The sequence below is a fragment of the Eleutherodactylus coqui genome, chromosome 6 (genome assembly GCF_035609145.1).
Source record: "Eleutherodactylus coqui strain aEleCoq1 chromosome 6, aEleCoq1.hap1, whole genome shotgun sequence".
NCBI classification, from domain to species: Eukaryota; Metazoa; Chordata; class Amphibia; order Anura; family Eleutherodactylidae; genus Eleutherodactylus; species Eleutherodactylus coqui.
In genome coordinates this window covers 185,538,882-185,560,381 of record NC_089842.1, presented here as the reverse complement: position 1 = coordinate 185,560,381, position 21,500 = coordinate 185,538,882, and the positions used below count along the sequence as shown (strand labels likewise).

Here is a 21,500-nt window from a genome sequence, read left to right as displayed (position 1 = left end):
TAGCTAAAGTGTAGGCCAACCCCACACACCTTTCTGTACCATGAGTGCAGGCGAAGAACATACAAATTGCTATGATTACACTGTAGGTGAGGGCCCCAAAAAATTGGTGTACCAACAGTACTAATGTACCTCAGTAAAAATTGGCCATGCCCAACCAAGATGACAGGTGAATCGCTTTGGTTAATGTGGCTTAAGTGGTAACTAGGCCTGGAGGCAGCCCAGTGTAACGAAAAATTGGTTCAAGTTAAAGTTCCAACGCTTTTAAGCGCATTGAAACTTATAAAAATTGTTCAGAAAAATTATTTGAGTGAGCCTTGTGGCCCTAAGAAAAATTGCCCGTTCAGCGTGATTACGTGAGGTTTCAGGAGGAGGAGCAGGAGGAGGAGGAGGAATATTAGACACAGATTGATGAAGCAGAAATGTCCCCATTTTGGATGGTGAGAGAGAACGTAGCTTCCATCCGCGGGTGCAGCCTACGTATTGCTTACGTATCGCTGCTGTCCGCTGGTGGAGAACAGAAGTCTGGGGAAATCCAGCCTTTGTTCATCTTGATGAGTGTTAGCCTGTCGGCACTGTCGGTTGACAAGCGGCTACGCTTATCTGTGATGATTCCCCCAGCCGCAATAAACACCCTCTCCGACAAGACGCTAGTCGCAGGACAAGCAAGCACCTCCAGGGCATACAGCGCTAGTTCAGGCCACGTGTCCAGCTTCGACACCCAGTAGTTGTAGGGGGCAGAGGCGTCACCGAGGATGGTCGTGCGATCGGCTACGTACTCCCTCACCATCCTTTTACAGTGCTCCCGCCGACTCAGCCTTGACTGGGGAGCGGTGACACAGTCTTGGTGGGGAGCCATAAAACTGTCCAGGCCCTTAAAGACTGTTGCACTGCCTGGGATGTACATGCTGCTCGATCTCCGCACCTCCCCTGCTACCTTGCCCTCGGTACTGCGCCTTCTGCCACTAGCGCTGTCGGCTGGGAATTTTACCATCAGCTTGTCCGCAAGGGTCCTGTGGTATAGCAACACTCTCGAACCCCTTTCCTCTTCGGGAATGAGAGTGGGCAGGTTCTCCTTATAGCGTGGGTCGAGCAGTGTGTACACCCAGTAATCCGTCGTGGCCAGAATGCGTGCAACGCGAGGGTCACGAGAAAGGCATCCTAACATGAAGTCAGCCATGTGTGCCAGGGTACCTGTACGCAACACATGGCTGTCTTCACTAGGAAGATCACTGCCAGGATCCTCCTCCTCCTCCTCCTCCTCAGGCCATACACGCTGAAAGGATGACCGGCAATCAGCCGGTGTACCGTCAGCAGCGGGCCAAGCTGTCTCTTCCCCCTCCTCCTCATCCTCCTCATGCTCCTCCTCCTCCTCCTCCTGTACGCGCTGAGAAATAGACAGGAGGGTGCCCTGACTATCCAGCGGCATACTGTCTTCCACCGCCACCGTTTCCGAGCACAAAGCAGCTGCCTTTATGGTTTGCAGGGAATTTCTCAAGATGCATAGTAGAGGAATGGTGACGCTAATGATTGTAGCATCGCCGCTCACCACCTGGGTAGACTCCTCAAAATTACCAAGGACATGGCAGATGTCTGCCAACCAGGCCCACTCTTCTGAAAGGAATTGAGGAGGCTGACTCCCACTGCGCTGCCCATGTTGGAGTTGGTATTCGACTATAGCTCTACGCTGTTCATAGAGCCTGGCCAACATGTGGAGCGTAGAGTTCCACCGTGTGGGCACGTCGCACAGCAGTCGGTGCACTGGCAGCTTAAAGTGATGTTGCAGGGTGCGCAGGGTGGCAGCGTCCGTGTGGGACTTGCGGAAATGTGCGCAGAGCCGGCGCGCCTTTACGAGCAGGTCTGACAAGCGTGGGTAGCTTTTCAGAAAGCGCTGAACCACCAAATTAAAGACGTGGGCCAGGCATGGCACGTGCGTGAGGCTGCCGAGCTGCAGAGCAGCCACCAGGTTACAGCTGTTGTCACACACGACCATGCCCGGTTGGAGGCTCAGCGGCGCAAGCCAGCGGTCGGTCTGCTGTGTCAGACCCTGCAGCAGTTCGTGGGCCGTGTGCCTCTTATCGCCTAAGCTGAGTAGTTTCAGCACGGCCTGCTGACGCTTGCCCACCGCTGTGCTGCCACACCGCGCGACACCGACTGCTGGCGACATGCTGCTGCTAACACATCTTGATTGCGAGACGGAGGAGGAGGAGGGTGCTTTAGTGGAGGAAGCATACACCTCCGCAGATACCACCACCGAGCTGGGGCCCGCAATTCTGGAGGTGGGTAGGACGTGAGCGGTCCCAGGCTCTGACTCTGTCCCAGCCTCCACTAAATTCACCCAATGTGCCGTCAGGGAGATGTAGTGGCCCTGCCCGCCTGTGCTTGTCCACGTGTCCGTTGTTAAGTGGACCTTGGCAGTAACCGCGTTGGTGAGGGCGCGTACAATGTTGCGGGAGACGTGGTCGTGCAGGGCTGGGACGGCACATCGGGAAAAGTAGTGGCGACTGGGAACTGAGTAGCGCGGGGCCGCCGCCTCCATGATACTTTTGAAGGACTCCGTTTCCACAACCCTATACGGCAGCATCTCAAGGCTGATGAATTTTGCTATGCGGACGGTTAACGTTTGAGCGTGCGGGTGCGTGGCGGCGTACTTGCGCTTGCGCTCCAACAGTTGCGCAAGCGATGGCTGAACGGTGCGCTGAACTACACTGCTGGATGGGGCCGAGGACAGCGGAGATGAGGGTGTGGGTGCAGGCCATGAGGCGGTAGTGCCTGTGTCCTGAGAGGGGGGTTGCATCTCAGTGGCAGGTTGGGGCACAGGGGGAGAGGCAGGGGTGCAAACCGGAGGCGCTGAACGGCCTTCGTCCCACCTTGTGGGGTGCTTGGCCATCATATGTCTGCGCATGGTGGTGGTGGTGAGGCTGTTGGTGTTGGCTCCCCGGCTGAGCTTTGCGCGACAAAGGTTGCACACCACTGTTCGTCGGTCGTCAGGCGTCTCTGTGAAAAACTGCCAGACCTTAGAGCACCTCGGCCTCTGCAGGGTGGCATGGCGCGAGGGGGCGCTTTGGGAAACAGTTGGTGGATTATTCGGTCTGGCCCTGCCTCTACCCCTGGCCACCGCACTGCCTCTTGCAACCTGCCCTGCTGATGCCCTTGACTCCCCCTCTGAAGACCTGTCCTCCTGAGTAAGCGTTGCACACCAGGTGGGGTCAGTCACCTCATCGTCCTGCGGCTCTTCCTCCGAATCCTCTGTGCGCTGCTCCCTTGGACTTACTGCCCTTACTACTACCTCACTGCAAGACAACTGTGTCTGATCGTCATCGTCCTCCTCACCCACAGAAAGTTGTTGAGACAGTTGGCGGAAGTCCCCAGCCTCTTCCCCCGGCCCCCGGCAACTTTCGAATGGTTGGGCATCAGTGACGATAAACTCCTCTGGTGGGAGAGGAACCGCTGCTGCCCAATCTAAGCAGGGGCCCGAGAACAGTTCCTGGGAGTGTTCCCGCTCCTGAGCAGGTGTCATTGTAGTGGAGTGAGGAGGCTGGGAGGAAGGAGGAGCAGCAGACAGAGGATTCGGATTTGCAGCAGTGGACGGCGCAGAACTGCGGGTTGACGATAGGTTGCTCGAAGCACTTTCTGCCATCCAGGACAGGACCTGCTCACACTGCTCATTTTCTAATAACCGTCTCCCGCGTGGACCCATTAATTGGGCGATGAATGTAGGGACGCCAGAAACGTGCCTCTCTCCTAATCGCGCAGCAGTCGGCTGCGACACACCGGGATCAGGAGCTCGGCCTGTGCCCACACCCTGACTTGGCCCTCCGCGTTCTCGGCCGCGTGCTCTAGGCCTACCCCTACCCCTCAGCATGCTGTATTACCAGTGATTTAATTTCACAGGCAGGAAATAAATTGGCGCAAGACTGCAGGCCAAATATAATTTTTTCCCTTTTTTGAAAATGAAAGGCCCCACTGCCTCTAGTGAATGAATAATCTAAGTTTAATAACTGTGCTGTGGCCCTGCTAATGTGTCACAGAACGTGAGGGTAGCAGAGTTATTATAACTCTGGCAGAGCAGGTATTTTTTTCCCAATTAAGGAAAGCAAATGGCGAAGCCAGCAGTAAAACGTAGCTGGGTGCGTCTGATTTTTAAACGTTGCACACGCAGCCGACACGTACACACAGCCCTTAGGACGGACAGAGGCAGGACAAATAGATTTTTTTTCACTTGTTTTACAAGCAAAAGGCCGCACTGCGTATATTCAATGAATAATAACTGTGTTGTGGCCCTGCCTACACAATTCTTTCCCTGTAGTATCAATGGAGGGTGCAATGCTCTGCAGAGGCGATTTTGAGAAGAAAAAAAATATGCAGCACAGCTAACAGCAGCCAGCACAGTACTGCACACGGGTAAATATGGCCCTAGAAAGGACCGTTGAGGTTCTTGAAGGCTACACTCACTCCTAACACTCTCCCTGCCTATACACCACTTCTGTACCAAATGCCGGGTGCAACGCTCTGCAGAGCCGATTTTGAGAAGAAAAAAAAATTGCCACTGCTAACAGCAGCCAACACACAGCTATCAGTGGCCCTAATAAGGACCTTTGGGGGTCTTGAAGCCTACACTAACTACCAATTCTTTCCCTACAGCAGCTCCGGTACAAACAGCACTGTCCCTCATCTAACTCACACGGCATCTGAGGCGAGCCGCGGGAGGGGCCGACTTTTATATTAGGCGGACACCTGATCTCCCCAGCCACTCACTGCAGGGGGGTGGTATAGGGCTTGAACGACGCAGGGGGAAGTTGTAATGCCTTCCCTGTCTTTCAATTGGCCAGAAAAGCACGCTAACGTCTCAGGGAAGGAAGTGAAAGTAACCCGAACACCGCATGGTGTTCGTTACGAATAACGAACATCCCGAACACCCTAATATCCGCACGGATATCAAGTTCGGACGAACACGTTCGCTCATCTCTAATCCTTGTAAATCTTCTGTGTTCTCCTCTCCTTCAAGTGTCAGGGAGGATGAAGCTTTATGTTCTAAGTAACAAAACCAACAAAGCAAGTGCAACTCAGGAAAACCGACTCCTATGTAGGGACAAGGACCGACCATAAATCCACCTGATATTTTTCATTACCAAATCAGTCTTGAATGAATCAACCCATTAATGCAGATGACTTTGTACATTCCAGGTGGTCCACCACCAGTGTTATAGAGAGGATGATTGTATTCAGATTGTATCAGATCAAATCATACGTTGTCAGGGAACACACAGGAAATGGCAGATGTAGCAGTGTTGAAATTGTCATTTAAAGGGGTTGTACGAGATGTTCTTCCGAGATAATACAATTAACAAGCTCAACTATTTAATATTTCAATTATGCACCCAGATTATATTTTGCAAATTGCTATTTTTTTGTGCTTGTTTTAGTAAATATATCACTGTTGGTTAACATGTATTTTGTAAGAACAATTTTGGACCTCCTATCTTGTTAAAACCAATAAAGTAAGAGATGCTCAACATTATGCTTGGAAGATGATTACTGGTCTCCTTTATCAGTTTGTGGATACATTTATATTCCATTTACAATAACATGCTTCAAAATAATAGGGCTCATAAGTGCTTGTGATATGCAATATCAAAATCAGCTATGCTTGGAGGGTGACAATAAACTGACCACATGTGACCAGCATTAAATAAAATCACGTTTTAAAGTGAATCTCCACCCTCGTCCGTCATGTCATTGTTAGGTCCAATATTCTTAGCATGTCCTTATTGATATAGCTCCATTCTCCTGATGCTGAGCTCTAAATTACATACAGGTTGTCTAGTTCACCTGGGGGTCCTGAAAATCCGCTAGAACTCCAAGAATAATGAGCACATAAAAAATACCTTACTCAATGAGAATCAAGATGATGATCCAGATAAGAAGGTTATCATATTACTTTTACCAAATGGTGAACTCTGTAATATTCCAAATTGGCTCCCTCTTTGTTCTAACCTCCTCTGTACTCCTGCCTACTCCTCTTTGTTTTTTGCCCCACCCCCCACCTTAAATACTTCCCTAAAAAGTTGTTAAAAAAGGAGAATATTGAAGAAAAAATACAATTCATCCCACAATGAAACAAGCCCCTATACAGTTATATCAATGAGTTATGACTCTTGCAAGGTGATTATGAAAATTGCTTGGCCCCTTTAGGCACAAAATAGGCCGGTCGCTAAGGGCTTAAAATAGTATATTTCATCTCTCTTCAGCCACCACTAGAGGGAGCTCACTGTATAATGTTTTATTATTGAGTTCAGTATATCAGTGTATTCAGTAAGCTCCCTCTAGTGGTGGATGCAATCATTTGGAATGTAATGTTTTAAAGGGAATTGGATCACATTGGAACAGCACTATAAACGAAGTTATGGTGCAGTTTGAGGAGGTGACGGAGCCGTGGGATATATTTTTTTATACTTACCCATTCCCTATTGTCCTATAGTGAAGTCCGCACGCAATCTGAAAATCTGACTCTTTTCAGACCACTTCTATGGGAGAGCATGCGCACTGCGGTCTGAAAAGCACCCAAATTATGGACCACGTAAGGACGGCAGACCGCATGAGAACAAGGTGTGGATGAGTACACAAAATACATCACCCGTCACCTCCCTGAACAGCACAGGTTCTGAGGTGGCAGAAAAACAGAGCTCTGACTGCTGTGAGAATATATTACGAAATTATTCATTACTAAATGTTGTAATTATTTAGATCGTATTAAAGGAGGGACATTGATTTTTGGGTCTGCAGGACACATCTGGTCCATGCTAGGTTTTACTTAACCCTTATATAATGGCCAACATCTTATAAGATCCAACCATTAGTGTAACCATTACAACGTTTTTCTCTTTTACCCATTAACTTTCATGTTGTGTAAGACATTTACAGCATTGTCCTTAATATAAGCCCTTGTATTATCTTCTAGCAACCATCTACCTTGGCGCAGGCTCGTCATGTGATCAAAACAGAGGGCATAGGACTGAGAGGTCTAAACAAAGGACTGACTGCCACTTTGGGTCGCCATGGAGTCTTCAATATGGTTTACTTTGGATTCTATTTCAATGTGAAGAATGCTATCCCAGTTAATAAGGTAACTATTATAGGTTACTGTTTTAATTAATAGCTTATTAATAGTGTGGAGCGATTATTGAAATAATTGAGTCAGGAGTGACAGACCCGATATTGAAAAATAATTGTGAATCGGGACTCCCAATTCCAACGTCCATTAAAATCAATAGGAGTAAAAATCATGTTCTCTAATTTAGCACCCAAAATGTACCTTGAAGAACAGTGAAGGAGGTGATGCTGGCCACCTTGCAGTGGTGGGGTCCAAGGCTCTAATCCCCAATTGAGGTCAATTTTGAACCTAGAACTTCAGTACTGCAAGGCAGCAGTGCTAAGCCAACATACCTGTCCTTTCTGCTTAAAGCAGGGAGTCAATATTTTGGCTGTTTTTGTTAAAAATCGGGATGCTTGGTCTATCACAACGAGCAACACTAGTTATTAACATCATAACATTACTTTTTGATCATGTGAATGCCTCTGTTTACTTTGGGAATTACTACTACCTGTGTTATTCAAAGCAAAGCTGAAATCATCTTGCATGAAGGACGTCGGGTCTATAAGGGCCCCTCTAAGTAGACATTGGACTATAGCATCTGAGTAGAGAAGAAGCTTGAGGAGCTCATTTACCTTGATACCTCTACAATGATAGTAAGGGCTTCAAGGTTTCCCTGGGTGGAGTGTGGTTTTGTGACCCAGTACCAAAAAGGTGTGTTCTAAACTTACCTCCTCTATATGTCTTGTTACTTGTACTGTTATATGCACCTATAACCTGCTCATAAACAAACTTTTTGCAGCTGGGTTTTTAATTGGAGGCTTTTTCCTTTGGTAGATCATTTTTGTTGTTACCTAAGAATTTTTCTTCCTTTCCTTCATGAAATACATGATTGAAAGGGTTATTCTTAACATGAATATGCTATTAATTTCTGATATCGTTATATCAAAAGGGTTGAAGAGTTAGTAGATAGGTTTTTAATCAGTTTTTCAACACACTAAATAAAATTTAAAACAGAATTTAATTAATTAAAATTTTACTCTGATTTATATACTGTATTTTACCCTCATGAGATGTTGAACTTGTACATCAGCAGATTAGCAAGGAGCAGTGTCAGACCTTTTTTCTGAGACCAACAACCACTAGTTATGGGGCAGTAACCAACTTCAAAATGCGCCTACTTTTATTTCACCAATCTGGACTCTGGTAGCATAATCCCACTGACAAATCCACTAACATTCACTGACGTTGCGTACACAAAATCAATGAGCCTTTGCAGCTCAGTTATGTGCTGCCATTGGGTGGGCTGGCCTTTTAGTTCCCTGTACTTCTCATGTGCCAGTGGTATTACTGAAAGCATGCACAATATGTCAGCTCTACTGCGCATGCGTCCAATACGCCCTGTGATGTTGACGGGAGTCAAGTGATTGTGGCGCACTCAGGGGCAGCAGAATGATTATACTGCAATGGAATAGAAGAAGGGCGGCCTGATCAATAAAGGGGAAAGTTTGTTTCATGTTGATGTTTAAAAGATGGTGCTTTAGGGTGAAGTGGGCAGGCCTTAGATCAATGGCATGCAGGGGGAGAATACATAGCCAAGGTGCTAGCAAGGGGAATATGGAAATTTAGTTGGAACAGCTGCGGTTGTCCATCGATCAGAAGTGGCATCTGTAAGTAAATGTTGCCTGCTAGATTCAACAAAAGCAACAGCAATGATCAAGATTGGGTGGAAAGGTAATGGATGGATTACTTTTACTACAGTGAGCTGAATTATGACTTTGAAATTTGAGTCTGGTCTTGGAAAACTCCTTTAAGTGCAGGAAAAACTAGGAAAGGCCTTAAACGAGTTTATCTCACTTTTAACCCCTTGAGTGGCACGCCCGGAAAATTTCCGGGGACGAGCTCCACTGCTCATAGCAACATAGCCCGGAAGATTTCCGGGCTATGTATCACTATGGGAGCTGCAGAGCACAATGCCACAAGCTGTGACAGTGTGCTCTGCCTGCACAGACCTACAGAGAGCAGTGCAAGGGCTTTGAAAAACCAGCAGAAGATATTGCCGACATGTCGGCAACCTCCTGCTTTGTTTACAGGTTGCCATAGAGACCATCGGCTTGTCAGAAGCAAGCCGATGGTCTCTGTGGCAGGGAGAGCTGGTTGTTAGCTGTCAGAGGACAGCTAGGTACTAGCTCTTACAGCAGAGATCAGAGAAAACCTCCGATCTCTGCTGTGTTAACCCTTTACATGCTGCAGTCTATGTGACTGCAGCATGTAAAGGGTTGTCACTGCAGCATGTAAAGTGCTGTCACCATCGGACCCCGGGAATGTGATCAGGGGTCCTGATGGGTCCCTGTGGAAGTCCCCTAAAGGGACAAAAAAAAAAAAATTTAAAAAAAAAAAAATTTAAAAAATTATTAAAAAAGTTAAAAAAAACTTGTCTCCCTTTACTTTGTAAAAAATCAAAAATACAATCACACATGTGGTATCCGTGTGCGTCGTAATGACCCAGAGAAGGAAGTTAATACATTATTTAACCCCTTAATGACATGGCCCCTTTTTTTCTTTTTTCCCCATTTCTTTTTTTCCTCCCCCCTGTTTAAAAAATCACAACTTGTCCCGCAAAAAACAAGCCCTTATATGGCCATGTCAATGGAAAAATGAAAAAGTTATGGCTCTTGAGACGCAACTGCAAAACTAGTTGAAATTCAATGATTAGACCATTTTAAAAAACCTGCCCTGCTGGGCACGACAGGGTGGTAGGAAACCTGCCACTCAAGGGGTTAAAAGGAAAAAAATGTACAACCATTGCAAGTGCTTATCCAGCTCTTGCTCATTGGTAGTTCTCCTGGCTTTTGCTTACAAGCGGGTAGCATGTGACTGCTGCAGCCAATCAGTAGCTGCAGAAGTCATGTGGGGTTCTACTTACCATTCAGTGATCGCAACCATAATGCCTGTAGCATGGCATATGAAAGGTACAGTCACTCTTTGGCTCACTGCAGCAGTCAAATGCCAGCCACTTGTAACCAGATACTGGAATGACCACCGGAGCTTCTTTGGCGGATTGTAGAGGCGGGTATCCTTATTTTTTTAGTTTTCACCTATTTTTCTCTTTTTTTTTTTTTTAAAGTCGGATATTTCCCTTGTGTTCACACTGCAGGGAAATGGAACACTTGCTAATGGGTTTCCACATGATTTAAAATGGATTACTGGGGGATGGGGTTTGGCCTGTGTATACCCTGTGAAAATCTGATCATCCATTAAAAGTGGACAATTCCTTTAAGTGTAATCATTGAATCAACTGTAATAATATCAATAATTTAGGTGGCACAGAGACTTTATTGGGGTTGCTGATTTGGTTTCCAATGGGACACAGATTTCAATATTACCAGAGCATCATCTTTATGGATTTTTTTGTATTCTTTGTTTTTATGTGGGGTTTTCTTTTTCTAGTTCCTGGATACACTTTATAAATGTGTTTGGTCACTTGCCAGATCTAAACTTACTGTAGATGCGAATGTTTGTCAGTTTGTAGAAATCTGGTATTTATTACATTCAGATCTGTTCCATTTTGGGCTGCAAACTGCTGAGGGGGTAAGGCTAATCCAAAGGGTGGGCCTTACCATTCATAGCCTCCTATAGCAGACAGAGCAGTCCGGAGAGCCCCTTGTACCAGCAAATCTCTTCAGAGTATAACCGTGCTGTGACTGACAGGTGATGTCTATAGCGTTGACATGTTTCTTATGAAGCGTGTTTATACCTATTACAGCTGTTATATGATGCAGATTAATGTCTTGTACTTGTACTTTTCTTATGCTATATGAAGCAGAAGAGTCAGATACGGAAGTAAATTGACTGTTTGCAGCAGAAAGAACATCTAATCCCAGGGACAATATTTTCCTTGTTGAGTTAACTAGAACTAGTCACCCTGCATTGTTGATGTGTCTATTTTCGCTTGGCCCCTTGAATCTTCTGGGTCTTTTTCTCGCATGTACATTGATAGAAAATGGCAGCGCTAAACAAGCTCTTACTATTTATGTTGATTTATAAATTATATACAAAGAGTAAGATTTTTTTTTTTGCCGTACTGCTACTGTAGAACTTAGAATCTGCTCTGAAGCGGTTGACCTCAGTATAGAAATAAACTGGTGAGAATTGATAGTGTTACACCCAAAGGAAATTGGTGGAATTTCATGAAACATGATAGATATGTACAGAGCCGTGCCAAGAATACATGATAGCAAATTACTGTTCAGTACTGGTTTCGGTAAGAAGTGTGCCCATCTCAGCACATCTACAAGATTACTTAGTTTCTCCCACTGAGGACAATCACACATCTCAGTACCTATACACTCTTGGATCCTTGAGGCATTTCATCAAGAAATGTTCGAATATGTCTTCTTTGGGTTTGCCTCTATGACTTGTGCAATCAGTTGTTGTACAGTTTTTGGTAAATGACCATGTGAGGTATGTTGTCTACCTACGGCATCCCAAACATGCTCTATTAGGGATATGTCTGTGGACCACGCAGGCTAATCTATGGTCCAGACACTTGCAACGCTTGTCTTGTGATGGCTGCAGTATATGGTCGGGCATTATCCTGTTGAAAGATACAATTTTGGATGATGATCATGAAGGGTTGAAACACTCTCTCCACATACTGGTGGACAGTCATTATGTCTTCAACAACCATCAACTCAGTTCTGCAGTCATAACCATTTATCTTCAAACCATGACACTAGGGGTTGGACCTGTGTAGTGCTCTGAAATCACAGTAGGATAGGTCCTTTCTCCAAAATGCTCGTAGGTACATAGATAATGATCACTTTGCCCCAAACAGAATTAAGACTCCTCACCAACACAACTGTTCTCCCTTTATGTGTCCAGTTCTGTCTAGTGGCACACCAGGTTAGTTATTGCTGGCAGTGAAAACGAGTTAACTGAACATACTTCATGGGCACCTGAGAATACAACAATTGTTCATGTGGTGACTCTGACTCCGACCACTGCTCAGATCTGTACTACAGTCGCCCATCTATCAGCAACTGCCGTCTGCACAATTTGGTGGTCTTCACATGGCGTTGTCCTTCTGCATGGACATGTGTCAGGTCTGCGATTACTGGAGCCTTCCTGTGTCTACTGAGCAACCACTCTCTGTACTCGCGTTGCACTATGGCCGGTCTTTATGGAGATTTCACAGTATGATGCCCCCCTAGTTTACCCTCTCTCAAAGTCAGATATTTGAGTGTATGGAGTTCGATGATGTGGCATACCTGGTCACCAACAATCTGTGGACAAAAAAAATGATCTTCCTACATAACACACTTTACAACTTATAAACTAGAACAATGTAGCATTTTGCATAACAAAGGCCCTATAATTTGCATACTCATACATAGACTTCATTCAATTTTTAATTATTCATTACCCTCCATATGGAGAGACTTTGATCCAAGTTTCACACATTTTCTTTAACTCTTTGGGTGTAAAACTTTAAATTTCATCCAGTGTACTTGAAATTTTCAGTGCTTGACTTATCAGCAGCATTTCGTAGTTGATGACTATGGCTTTTCAGAAAAGGGGAGGCATTCCTTTCTACAGACCTAGGATATATCCTGGCTAAGCCTTTTAACCCCTTCCCGTCATCCACAGTACATCTATGGTGGAAGTCGGAAAGGATTGTCTGGAGGCGGGCTTAGGAGATGACACCTGCTTCATATGTGGCCGATGCCGGATGGTTTTACACTATTCACCTCTGACTGCAACAAATAGGATTGGAGAAAACTCTGATCCCTGTTGTTTAACCCCTTCTATGTTACGCTCAATAGTGACCACAGCATCTAAGTGGTTAGATAGTAGGAGGAAGATTCATCTGTTACCTTCAACTCCCCTGTTTGCGACACTATTTTAGGATGCCTAATGGTTCTTATGGCCTTGCGAAGGCTTCTACTCCTGCCATCTTAGTTATTCTATTTAACCATGCCATATTGCGATAGAAAGCAATTTTTTTTTAACAAAAAAGTTTATTTTTTTAAAAAAGTAATAAAACCTAAAAGAAAACAAATATAAATGTATAATATCACCATAATTTTACTGACCTTCATTTGAAAGTTAAGATGTTATTTTTACCACATCATGAACACCATAAAAAACAAGCTTTTTCATTAAACCCCACTTTAAAATTTTTAGAAGTTTTTCAATACATTTTATGGTACTTTAAATGATACCACAAAAAAATTCAACTTGTGTCACAAAAAACAAGTTCTCGTGTCTAAAAAAGTTATAGCTTTTTCAAAGTGGCAATAAAAAGAGGCCATGAAAATTGGCTGTGATAGTAAGAAGTTAAATGGATAGTTCACCATCAAATCGGGGACAGAAACAGGTAGCAAAGGGCTCCTATGCAAGACTTACATAAGGGCCTCTTGCTCTATAATGGCTCATTATAGAGAAGCTTCTTTATTTCTCTCTCACAATCCATGCCAGAAAAGAGGAGTCGAACAGTTGGGCTTTTGCTAGAATTAGGATTCGTTCATTTGTGATTGGATTTTCGTGCAGCTCTACACCAAAGTCTGCATATTATGCGCTTCAGATTTTGGTGTGGATCCGTACCAAAATCCATACCAAATTTGCAGCAGATTTTACCTTTTCAATTGAAGGATGAAAGTCTGCTGCAGATCTTTGTCACAATCAGCACCAATGCTATGGATTTTGATGTAGAATGTGATGTTGATTTTGGTGTAGACTTTCTTCTGTGGAAAATCTGCACCAAATCTGCTGGGTGTGAGTGCGACCTTAGAGAAATTTCAGATCCCTTAGATGCTGTGGTCAATAGCAATTGTGGCGTCTATGTGGTTTCAGAGTAAGGGGGGGCTCACTTTGTCATTCCTTTGGCCTCCCTGCAATGCAATTGTGGTGTTCCAATGGTCTGCCATGGCAGCTGAAGGCTTGACAATGGCCATTGCCTATGCCATGCATGATAGCCTATTAAATACTGCCAGAGGCAAGGTTTAGTAGGGCTGACTGTCACAGACATAATCCACTGCATTACATAAATAGTGCAGTATATTATGCAAGCAATAAAAGGATCCACAGTTTTTTTCCTTTCAAACACTTTTTTAATAGATAATTAATAATTATTCCTGTGCTCTTACACAGAAACAAACCTTACTAATGAACGGAGGTTTAGCAGGCCGGAAATCCTTCCCCCAAGCCCACCCGCCTCTATTCACAGGAAGCAGGCAGTCGATCATGAGTGAACTGCCTGTTTTCACGGAATGATATGGCCTTCACTTTTCTGTATTCAGAAACTGAATGATGAATGAGAAGTGAAAGACTTTTTATTCGCCATTCAGTTGGAGCATGCATGTACACTGAAGGATAATCATTGAGGTTCCCAAGATCAAGTAAGAATCTGAACAATTAACGTTCAAAAAATCATTCAAATGATCAGAAGTGAATGATCATTCTGTCTAAACACATGTCAATGACCAAACAACGAACAATATCCAATCACTTTTCACTGGTCGTTCATTTTATGCAGGCATAAAAATCATCGCTGGCTGGTTCATTTATCGTTCTGTTTAAACAGTGCTCATTGTCATTCTCCTTCACCTATACAGCTAATGTGAATGACTGAACAATTTCTCATTGGGATGAGCCAATGATGCATCTGCCTGTCTGAACAGGCTGCCCAAGAGCGAACGTGCTAACTGTGACGTCATTCACTCATTCAATCGTAATTGGTTTATCTAAAAGGACCCAAAGTCTCATTAGGAAGTCCATCAGTGAAGCTGGACTGATAGCTTGGTTTTAAGCCTTTATCTCTTCTGTCCTGCACATTCTTATCAGCTAAATTATGGCTATAGATTAAACTTTGTTGTGGTCATAAATTAGTTGATAAGAACTTGCAGAAGTCAAAAAAGCAGAGGGAACCCAAAACATCAGTCCAGCTTCATTTAAGCTATCACACTCAATGACTATATAGAAATATGGCACTAATCATTATTGAGATCTATCTAATAATCTTTTTATCTTCATGCCCCTAGCGAAAGGCGTATCCACTATTTTCCTAGGTTAATTTGGTTAATTGATATTTAAGAATATTCTAAAATATTACAAGTCCTATCTAATACATGCTTGTTTTGAAGTTGACTAATTTGAGGTAATTGGAAACTTCCTCAAAGGATGGTTCTGATATTTTATGGATCAACACTGTAAAACAACCGGTAGATCTAGATGGACCTTCCTAAATTCCTCCATAGCATGAGCAACTGTGTGGTGGCAGGGCCCTTCCTGTTTTCTGTATCCATAACTACTCCCTCGGTTGGAGTCTATAATATCTAGCAGAGGGAGTATATATTCCTACAGATAACCATCAGCAGATGGATCTCTTTCGCTACTGTATGTTTAAAATAGGCAGAAAGAAGCTTTGAACTTCTATGAAATATGTAAGATTTTGAGTTGAGGGAAATAAACCGTAATGCGGCAAAAGCAGAATTTTCCGAATTTGTCCAAGTTTAACATTTAACTTAGTCAGAAAATAGATGTCAGAGCATTTACTGTGTTAATCTGAAGCTTACACAGTTGCATAAAGGTGAAGAGTTATCCGGGGTCAAGTAGAGTTTGCAGTCAGTAGTTCACGGAGCCTCCACCCTTCTGAGAAAGTGGCATGTACAGCGAGTTGCGCTTACAGCAACCGTAAGCAGCAGCCTCCTGCCAACAAGAGATGCCAAACTAAATGTTGAATAATTAAGCATAGCTACCAGAGGTTGGATGTAAACCTCTTTTTATTAACCATTAAATGGATCACATTAATAAGATGTGCTCACTGTTGAAAGAAACTTGATTTAGCAGCTAAGCAATCATTCACATAAAATATTAGTAACGCTTCCATCGATGTCTACGGAAAAACCTCGGCGAGACACTTTATTAAGGCAAGTAATTAGATTTAGAGTTCCTAATTACCGGATAGAAAATTGCCTTTGGAAACATTTTAATCAGTGCATAACGAACATTTCTACTTTTACGAATAGATTTAACATCCAGTTATAGGTGTTGATGTACGGTTGAGTTAAACATAAAATCCAATGAGTAGATATTTTATGGTCCTCAGTCAAATCCGTGATGCTTTGCTACATTCAAACCTAGCCTAGTCCAGTTGCCGTGAGGGTAGATAAACCCAAACTCATTTTTGGAGTGGCGCTGTTTAAAATTAAACCTGATCGAATTACTGATCAGCTGTCATGCTAAATCTTAGCGACTAAGGATGATAGGCCTTGATCTAAAACACCTACATTTGGCATCAAGAGATAATGTCCTGCTAAGAGGAGGAACGAGAATCTTTGCCAAACATGTATAATACTTGGAAAAAAGCACTCTTCTGGAAACTCTTGAATAGTTCCCAGAATCTTTCTTTCTTGTTTTTTTTTTTTTTTTTTGCTACTTTGTTATATAACATCTTTGCATGATGGTCAATGGACTACTCATGTGGAAAGAAAATAAGTTTACTATGCAGTGGAAATATTGTAGGACGAGAAGGAACTGGCCGTTGTGTTGTATTTGTAAGATGCTTTCTCTTGCATAAATTGGAATTTAACATGCAAAGAGAAGCAAAGTCCTGTTCATCTGACATCAGTGTATCCATTTCTGCACTTATGACAGAGACGTATTATATATTCACTTGAGTACACATTGCAGTTCATAGTGTTTACCCTGGGAAAGGAAGTTCAAAACCAGTGGGGACCTATAGAAGGACAGCTGTTTCTCCCTTTTGGATCCTTCTGTTGCTTGGTCTTTGGCCTTCTATAGGGTCAATGTGCAAGATGGGAATGAGATCTCACCTGACAAAATACAACATATTTTTTAATATCCCAAGACCTGTTTAGGAATGTAAGAACATTGTCTGTTCTGTTCTCTAACATTAGTAGCACTTAAAGGGAAATTCAATCTTTTAGCAAAATTTCACCATGGGGATGTAAGTTTTTTACTGTCTTTGCATACATTTTGAGTTATTTCATGTTTTATCTTTCATTCATACACATAGCTGGTTTCAGTGCTTACAAATGTCGCTCATTTCGCTATCTGCCATCACCTGATAGCCTTGTTCTTATCGCATAACTCAAGTATCTGAGCCAAGTGAATGAATGTACGTTAGTTGCAATTGCAGATACTCCCCCTGGACAAGAGTGGCACTGTTTCTGGAAGAAAGCCACCATGTTTTTTTGTTTTTTTTATCTCCTAGAACTCCTTTGAACTGTGGAATAGTGTAAAATGTAAGTGAAGTGCAAAGTATTCCTCTAAGTACGATCTGTTGCATCCTTTATTTTCCTTATAATGGGGAACATGTGCACACAAGTTTTTCTAGAAATTGCACAAATTCTCTTTGGGCGGGGGGGGGGGGGAGGCACACACACAACCTGCTGAAAAGAGTCACTCTTGCGGTACATGTCCTGTCTTTGCTGGGGGACACCACAGGAAAGGTGGACCGGTTGAGTATTAGAGATAGCTTCTGTTTACGAACTGTAAGTACCATAATTTAGCTTATGGTGTTTGTATTTGATGACCAGTTCCCTTTAAATTGTCTCATTATGTATAATATACTCAATATGACTTAATGATACCATTCTGTGTATCTACATATTTAGCAAAATATGTTATGCATGTGTATCTACAGTAGGTATATGGAATTGTAGGAAGAACATTAAGGTAATCAGGTGAGTGCTGAAAATCTAGCCTCTACTTTGAGTGGAAGCACCTGTCAAACCCTCCAGGTAATGCTTACCTGATCTTGACTGATCCAGAGATCCCATGGGGTCTTCTTGTTGACGACTTACTCATGTTCCAGGTGCTGGGATTATTTCCTGGATAGGTCTGTGTCTAGTACAGGAATATGTTAAGAACCTTCAGCAGCAATCTGCAAGAAACATCTTATGGATCTTGGATCATTGGAGATCAGGTAATAATGGCTTCTTCCATGCCATTAGACTTTCATTTTTTTGTTGGGAGGCTTACTGCCTTCATGCATATGTCTTATGTACAATTTACATCTGAATTACCCAGCACCTCTCTAAGAGCTTCATGGTGTAGATGTCAATAACCTGCACCGTTATGAACTCATGAGCCTGATTTCTTTTTATTCAACGTTATGGAAAATATACCACTTATACGAAGGACTTTAGAACCTGCTTATCTGGAAGTCAGCCTATACACTGAACGTGATATGGCGCAGGAAATGGAATCCCCTTGACCTGTAGGGAAGAGGAATATTTCTACATGCTGCAGCATGAGGAAATGTTTAATGGCACTTTTTAAGCTACAGAACACTTAAGGATCAGATTTACATGTCTCATTAAAGATCTGGAGGATTCTGAGAGGTGACAAATGACTGAAAAGCAGACAGTTAATCCCATTTTCTTCTCCATAAGCTTCAAGTGTGTATAAGTCATCATAACAAGGTCAAAGTGTTTGTCATGTCTGGTACAACCAGTAAGAACTAGATGTGACATTTTTTGGGAACTTGGAGTCAAAGCGGTGGGCAAGTTTGTTATTAAATGTAGCAAGGAGCTGAGAGGTCAGTGAGCTAGTATACCAGAACCACCTAAACCATCCCGCATGCAGAGTTCCAATCCTGAAAAGGGTGACCACACTGCGGAAGAGAGACAGAGAAACAGTCCGAGGCATACTGCCTGCACTTGAGACTAAACATTGAATCCTTGAAACGTAGGGAAACTAAGTACAAAACTAACTGTAGCAGAAACCCTGAATACAGGATCTCTGTATACTAAATCTCAGAACACACTGGCATAGCGATGGCCAGTACACAGGATGTATAACTGGCAACCCTTGTACTATGGGGCCGACCTAAATACCTTTACATGGAATCTGATAGGATAACTGGACTGAAGGACAACCCAGCCAGCCTATTGGTTGTGGCACAAGAAGGAGATGTTACTTCCTCAGTGCTGAATGACACCGCGCTTATGCCTCCTTACACATCACATGATTCGGGGCTACCATGCTGACGTCCTCCTGAAGCTGTCATCACAAGATGGAAGTCACAGCGCTGTTAGCACCGTGACAGTTTACCAATAATCGATCTATAAGTTTTCATATGTTTTATAAGCAAGCAATTGTTACCAAAGACAAAAAAAACCTCTTTCTTCGGTAACAAAGTAAGATGAGTTAGAGAGCGATGTGAAAAATGATGAGATGAGATACAGAGCTATAGAGATATGTGATGGAGATATAGCAGGGGTTGAGAGATAGCGATGGGATAGATACTACATATTCTAAATTAGATAGGTGGAGCACAGATCTACAATGCATTTAGAAAGTCTTCAGACTTTCACTTTTTTGTACATTTTCTTATGTTGTGTGGCCTTGTGCAAATTTTTAAAAAAAGTTCAAGTTTTCCCTATTATTCAGCACTCAATGCCCCATAATGACAAAGTTTTAGCAGCATTTTAGAAATCTTTGAAACTTATTCAAAATGAAAACAAACATTTTTCATTGACCTAAATATTCACAACCATACTCCATACTTCGTTGAAGCACCTTTGGCAGCGATTACATCCTCCAAACTCCTTCGCTATGATGCCACAAGATTTGCACACCTGGATTAGGGGATTTTCTGCCCTTCTTCTCTGCAGATCCTCTCAAGCTCTGTCAGGTTGGATGGGGTCGTTCTGTGGACGCCATTTTCAGGTCTGTAGAGATGTTCAATTGAGTTTAAGTTGGGTCTCTGACTGGGCCATTCAAGGACATTCACAGAGTTGTCGCCTAGCCCCTCCTATGTTGTCCTGTCTGTGTGTTGAGGGTCATTGTCTTGTTGGAAGGTGAACCTTCTGCCCAATCTGAGGTCCCTTACACTCTGAATCAAGTTTTCATTAAGAATATCTATCTCTGTACTTTGCTCCATTCAGCTTTCCATCAACCCTGACAAGTCTCCATGTTCCAGCCACTGATAAACACCCCCACAGCATGATGTCGCCACCACCAGGCTACACTGTAGGGATAGTTTTCCGCAGGTGATGGGCAGTGCCTGGTTTCCTCCAGACCAATGTAGATATGGCAAAGGTGAATAGATATAAATGGATAGATAGAAATCAATAGATATTGTGGCGTTTATGTATTGATTTATTATGCTATTTTTTGGATGGTTTATCTTGATTTTTAGCATTTTGTGTCTCTTAAATTATTAGTCACTTTGATGAATTATGATTACATTTATTTTTGTGCTACTTACATATGACATTGAAGCAGCAGAGATTTATTACTATACTAAGGCCCTCTGTCCACGGCGGAGGCAAAATATCGCGATATTCTGCCGCTGGGGATGTGGTGGGAGAGCTGACAGGTCTCCTCCATGAGCCTATCTAACAGATAGGCTCACCGCGGAGAATAGTGGCAATCGCAGCATGCCGCGATTTAAATCACGCAAGCGCAGAATCGCTGAGATTCTCCGCTCGTGGGCGCCAGCGCTGCACGCTATGGAAAACTTCACAGAGCATCATACGTGGGCGATTTATCGCCCGTGGACAGGCAGCCTTAACTGTTTCATTTTACACATTGTGGTATTTACATAGGAACTGTGCTGCATTAATAAGTTCTTTATATGCATTTGATTATGTATTACATATTTGGACTTGTTAAAACGTAATAAAAAGTCTGTGGATCCTGATCCCTCCTCTATGGAAATCCTGGTTATATATCAATACGGTTTCTGGCTCACAGATCACAACTCTACTTTAGAACAGAAACTCATTTGTCATTCCTTACTCAATGTTTGATTCCCAAGGAATGGCCGCACAGCCCCTGTGCGGGTAAGTGTTGACCCTTATGCTGGCGCCTTTTGAGCTTAGCCACTCTACATCACGAAGTATACAAGCTCTGGAGCTCAAAGTAATTAATGAAAATCTACTCAATATTTGGCTGTTATACTTTCAATACTGTTTTACTGAACACAGCCGAAAGTTGAACCTGTAGTGCCGCAACTAAGTGTACACAACTTGTGTGCTGACCAACCAGGGCAAGGAGTCTAAAGGACCTACTTATTCTCCACCTTGTGCCCTCTCATCAACTTATAGACCTTCCTGGACAAATCCCTAGATCAGCATCCCGAGAGAAGTAACCAAATGGCAGCAAGTATGTTGCTGATGGTAGGGATGTGGCATTGATATGGATGAGCAGGTGGGAAATGGCCAAGGTTCAGAAATGGGGATGCAGTCAGAAACACCAGACTCTATGTGAAATGTAGCCAAAACCAGTGCAAATATCAGAAGGCTTACAGGCAAAGATGAAGTAAAGACATAGTAAAAGTTCGTAACAGATGGATCAGGCCAATGTAATACAAGGACGTGCTGCGAGCGGTCAAGAACACTTACCTGAACTTCATGTGAGCGTGGGGCAAGCTGTT

The 21,500-nt window shown here is 43.4% G+C and overlaps 1 protein-coding gene across 4 annotated transcripts in view; it reads left to right on the top strand.

Moving 5' to 3' along the window:
* Window positions 1-21,500, top strand: part of SLC25A21 (solute carrier family 25 member 21) — a 300,214-nt gene that overhangs the window by 254,554 nt on the left and 24,160 nt on the right. For all 4 annotated transcript variants that reach the window (XM_066608449.1, XM_066608450.1, XM_066608451.1 and 1 more), the window contains exon 8: window positions 6,959-7,123. In XM_066608449.1, coding sequence (XP_066464546.1) covers window positions 6,959-7,123 — 165 coding nt within the window. The remainder of the gene's footprint in view (window positions 1-6,958; window positions 7,124-21,500) is intronic.